Source organism: Gavialis gangeticus, unplaced genomic scaffold, assembly GCF_001723915.1.
Source record: "Gavialis gangeticus isolate Ggan-Ray unplaced genomic scaffold, GavGan_comp1, whole genome shotgun sequence".
Lineage (NCBI taxonomy): Eukaryota > Metazoa > Chordata > Crocodylia > Gavialidae > Gavialis > Gavialis gangeticus.
Genome location: NW_017728993.1, coordinates 68,263,407 through 68,268,444, shown reverse-complemented (window position 1 = coordinate 68,268,444; position 5,038 = coordinate 68,263,407). Strand labels below are relative to the sequence as shown.

Here is a 5,038-nt window from a genome sequence, read left to right as displayed (position 1 = left end):
CAACTCTGATGTTGTGCAGTTGAAAAGACTGCCATAATTTGAACAAAGATCTGGACTTCCAAGCTAATCCCACCTTTACAATAAACTATTTGGGGAAAAAAGAGAGGATCCAAACCTTTGCTTCCTCTATTCCCTGAATATGAGGAAAACTCAGATTTAATCTCTCAATTACAATCATTATGGAGGAGCAAGCTTAATGCTTAGTTATCAAACTCCAAGTTGCCACCCTCCTGAATGAGAAGAGGTCAGTTCCACATATAAAAATATTATTTATTTATAGTATAACATTATAGATATATAAAATATATATTAAAAGGAATGCATCAATAGTTACTTTTCTGCTCAAGTTACCATGTTTCTTTGCAGCATGTTAGGCAAGGCCTGGTTTTCACTTTCCACCCTCTCTGGGCACTACTGGGTGCCAGGAGAGTCAAATGTCATATACCCCTGTTTTTTCCTGAGTGAGTCACAGAGCTGGGGGTGGGATGTGGCTGACACACAGAAGTGGGGAAGATGAAGCAAGAGGTAACCAGGCTGTGCAAGGAAGCCAATGGGTGTCTGCAGCCTTTGCAGTACTGGCATGGGCAGCCTGGAGGCACTGTAGAGGACTGGGAGGATTTAACTGGGAAGGAGAGGAAAGTGCAGAAGGGGACATAGCTCCCTGCCGTGAAGGTTGAGTTCTGAAGTGGCTCAGGACCAGAAAGTCCCCAGAGCTAAGGAAGGTGCTGAGGTAGATTTGGGGAGGGGGAAGGGAACAGGAGGAAGCTGGAGAACTGGAACACAGTTTTTCCTGTGGGAGGATGAAGGGGAACTGGGACTTGCACAAAACCCTCAATAGTGATAGATTTTTATGGGCCAAATTCACACCAGTTTCTTCTCTACTGACTTGAGGGGTTACCAACAGCAAGTAAATGGACCTTCTGGGTTTAAAAGCCAATACACTTTGCTCCTCATTTACCCCAAGGCATTTTCTCACTGTTGGAATATGCCCAAGTACATGATGCAGTGCTGTGTATGGAAGAGAAGCAGTCAGAGAGGAGGTTCACCCTTCTTTCCTTCCCCTTTTCAATATACCAAATGTTCTGGGTAATTTATTAATATCCTCCTCTGTAAGACACTACCTATAAGAGCCCAAGAACAGAATCTGATCCTGGGAAATAAGTCAAAGTTCTCCAAGTCAAATAGGAGAAAAAAGACTTTTGGGGGGTGAATTTTTTTCTTTTTTCTTTTTCTAAAAATCCTTCTACAGTTAAACCCCCCACAGGCATATCTACACAAGATGCATCACCAGGCATGAACCATGACATAACGCTCCTGCACAGTAGTTATGAGCTACTGCGTAGTAGCCATCACTGGGCAACAGTGCTGGGATGCTACTGCGCAGTAACTCCAGTCACTGCATAGTCATCATGGTCATTTAGAACCTGGTTATGCAAGTACTAAATAACAGCACAGTAACAACTGCACTGGGCGGCTTGTGTAGACACACCCTGCAAATACTTGCAGCACATGCAAGAGCAAGGGTTAAAGGTGCTAAATGCCCATGAATAACATAACTACATAATCAACAATCGCTGTGCCTGTGCTGGGCAGAAAACTCCAGTGTCAGTGAGTTCTGCTAGGGCACTGAGTAAAAAAAAATTCAGTTGGAGAACAAATGAGTAAGAGGGGGCTTCAGCAAACCAGGAAGATTATAAAAAAGACCCCAGACTTCATACCGCTTCCATCTACCTCCCACACACACATACACACACACACACACACACATATAAACCCTGTCCACTCACGTACACCCACACTAAAAAACAGAAAAAACAAACCCACGACCAACATACTTTCTTGCACACAAATAGAAACATCCACAAAGCCTCTCCATGGGCCTAAAGGCTCCTTCAGTAGGTACACATGGTGCAAATCGGATTTTCACAGAATCTGGCCCAGTGCATCTGCATTTTCTCAGGTAGCAAGTGCTCCTCTTGAGCAAGTAGTGAGTTTAAAAGAGGCCTTTGTGGTGCTGGAGTTCTTCCTGCTACTCTGTTAGGGTTGTCCTAGGACAATTCAGGGTGAGTTCCAAGAATCAGGTTTAAATCCTTTTTCGAGTCAATTCAGCTGTCCGGTATCAAAGGCCTGATGGTGGTTTCCCGAGGGGCCTCCTGCAGTAAGACCCTGTGCTAGTGCGCAGCTCCTGTGAATGCTTAAGTCCCTAGTGTGTATTTGCTGAAAGCCACATACCAATGAGTAATCCCTAAAGTTTAAATACACCAAAAAATGTCTTTGATTCTTCAAAATGAACCAGAGCAATTTTGGAGACATTGACATACAACCTGTCCATTCTGGTGAGGTTGAACAATGCCCCCAGGTAGCTGTTCCCGGCCCACATTTTCTGAGTCGCACAGTAATTCATCCTTCTGTCCTCCATTAAAACCTGGTTCCCTGGATAACCTGGGTTTCGTTTGTAAACAGTATGGTCCAAAGGCTGGTTGTTGCAGACCTCACCTCGGAAGAACACACTGGAGTACACAAAGTACAGACCAGTTTCATTAATCATCAGGCTTCCTTGTTTATACTGAATGCTGGAAGTGAAGGCATGTCCATAGATGGCCTCCCATTCCAGAGGAAGGCCTTTCTGACCAGATTTGCCTAGAAACAAAGATGAACAAGAAGCTGTTAGATGAATACATATGCCTAACGGTTTTCAAGTCCCCACTGAAAGTCATTTGGGCAAATCATGTAACTTCAGCTCCTTCATCTCTCAAATGGAAATTACACCCACTGACTTCAGAAGTAGGTGCTGTGAAGTTTAATTTCTTCATACACAGCAAATGTTGCTTCTCTGCCCTCAATCACCTACCCGTTAAGTGTACTGCTTTCCTGACCTCTTTCTTTTCCACGATCTTTTCTGTTGCATTTGGAAGCCCTGCATTAAAATAAAGAAGGAGTTAGCTGCAAATTCTGTGAAGAGGACCTGATAATGAAATGACATTAGAAAGGGACACTCCCCATGGAATTAGAGAGAGACAGATTTACTATGAAATAGATAACGCAAGGCATTACTAACTATGGAACTATCTGCTGTGGGACACTATTCAGGTGAATACTGTAGCCTGGGAAGTTTAAAAAGAGGACTGTTACTATAGAAGGATCAGAGCAAGTTACAAAAAAAATACATGAAGGGGACAAGGCTTTGTGATTTGGGCTTTGTGCAATGCTACAGGACAGCATTGCACAAACAGCTGCACTTCTGGGCTTTGTTCTGATTGAATCACTCTCATAGTCCATGCAGAGTATGAGCCCACATCATTAATAATAATAAACTAAACTCTCTTCCAAGCTGCCAAAACCAAAAATGACCTGGCAGCAATACAAATTATCTATGATTAGTTTATTATGGCCAAAGACTAATGTCCCAATTACAATGAGCAGATTCAAGGTGCCAGTCAACGCTCCTGCAACTTCTAGCTCTGGGAGGCCGCCTGAGGACTTCTTTTACACAGCTCTTAATTATTAAGTCTTTGCTACAAAGGGAGGTAGCATAAAATTTTAAGGGGGCTGTAAAAATGTAAGGCAAAAGCAGATAAATTTCCTAAGATACCAAGCAACTGGAAAAACTCTGTGTTAGGTGAAGAATCTGTAGTCTGATTTAGACCTAGTGGAGAGCTGAGTCAGTTAACCATGTGACCAGTGCAAGAAAAGTGCACTGAGACTAAAGTGCCCCTGGCTGGCTAGTTTTGGCAACAGCTTTCCAAAGCAGATGGGTACTATAGGGACCCAGATACTTGTGGGTACTATTTCCCCTGTAATATTTAATTCTAAAGAATTTGTGGATCAGCATTTGTTCTTTGCGATTATGGCTGTGCCAAGAGACCCAAGGAGAAAGTAGGGTCACCTTCTTCAAGGCATTGAATTAAGCAGCCAATCCTCACCCCCAAAGGCTGATAAAGAACCTAAGTTACAACTAGAACTGTGGGGGAATCAGAATTTCCATTTTGCAGGAAATTCCCCAATTTCAAAATTGCATCAGAACTAAACCAAAACATTTCAAAATGTCCCAGAAAACAATATTTTGGGGAACACAAATTGTTTTGGATGCATCAAAGTGTTTCATTAAAGAAAAAATTAAAAAGCATTTTTGGATTCAGCTGTCTATACATTTTCAACTTGCAATTCATGATGGAAAAATCAAATTTGAAAAATGAAAAGTCATTTTGAAGCAAAGAACCAAGGAAGCCTTCCCAAAAAAGGGTTGCTTTTTTTTTTCCTGGCATGAAGTTTCATGAAAATTTACATGTTCCCATGGAAAGTTTCAATTTAATTGAAACCACATTCTTCAAATCTCAGGAAACTTTGGGCCAATTTTGGTTACCCCAATGGAATGTATACAGAAGACACTCAAGAAAATTATGTTGTACTTTAAGGGAAAAGGAAAAAAATAACCATCAGGGAGGAGGAAGACAAATAATAGTGTTAGGCACCCCTCTCTCCTTACATGCATCACTTATAGTGTAATAAGGAAGCCAGGGATGTATTTGTAGCAGCGTTGGTCTGAGACAAAAAGAAGTGTAAGACTCTAGGCCTCTCGGTTCAGAGATGATACCTGTTATTACACCAACTAAAAAACTGCAAAAAATGATTTTTTTCTGCAAGTTTTTGGGTGAGCACGCCCTTCCTGAGGCTCAGGGAAAATTAAAGATGGTAAAAAGTTCCCGTAGGTAGAAAATAAGCTTCATTTTTGCACAGAGGGAGCTGAAGGTAGAAGTCTATTCCTCTGGGGCCAGACATAAGGAAGCCAAACATTTCATTAATGAAGCTCAAGCTTCATAAAGGGCTGGCATCCAAGTCAGGATTTGGTTGCTCCTGGGTTTTCAGGTCTGGGAGCCTGGGCTGGGCCCATCTCTCAGTGGTTGCCTGGCCTGTCTGCACTGGGGACACTTCCTTCATGCAGAAGAGAAGCACCGGGATCCCCGCACCCTTGTGACCTGCAAAGGGACGCCTGCTCCTCCGGCCAAAGCGAGGAGGCACGTCCTTGCCGAAGCAGGCC

General features: G+C 42.8%; 1 protein-coding gene across 1 annotated transcript in view; it reads right to left on the bottom strand.

The window, feature by feature from the left end:
* Positions 1 to 252: 252 nt before the first annotated feature.
* Positions 253 to 5,038, bottom strand: part of FASLG (Fas ligand) — a 19,609-nt gene continuing 14,823 nt past the window's right edge. The window contains exons 3-4 of the mRNA XM_019528355.1: positions 2,852 to 2,917; positions 253 to 2,640 (exon numbers count right to left, since the gene is read on the bottom strand). Of these exons, the coding sequence (XP_019383900.1) occupies positions 2,246 to 2,640; positions 2,852 to 2,917 (461 nt within the window). The 3' untranslated portion in view covers positions 253 to 2,245. The remainder of the gene's footprint in view (positions 2,641 to 2,851; positions 2,918 to 5,038) is intronic.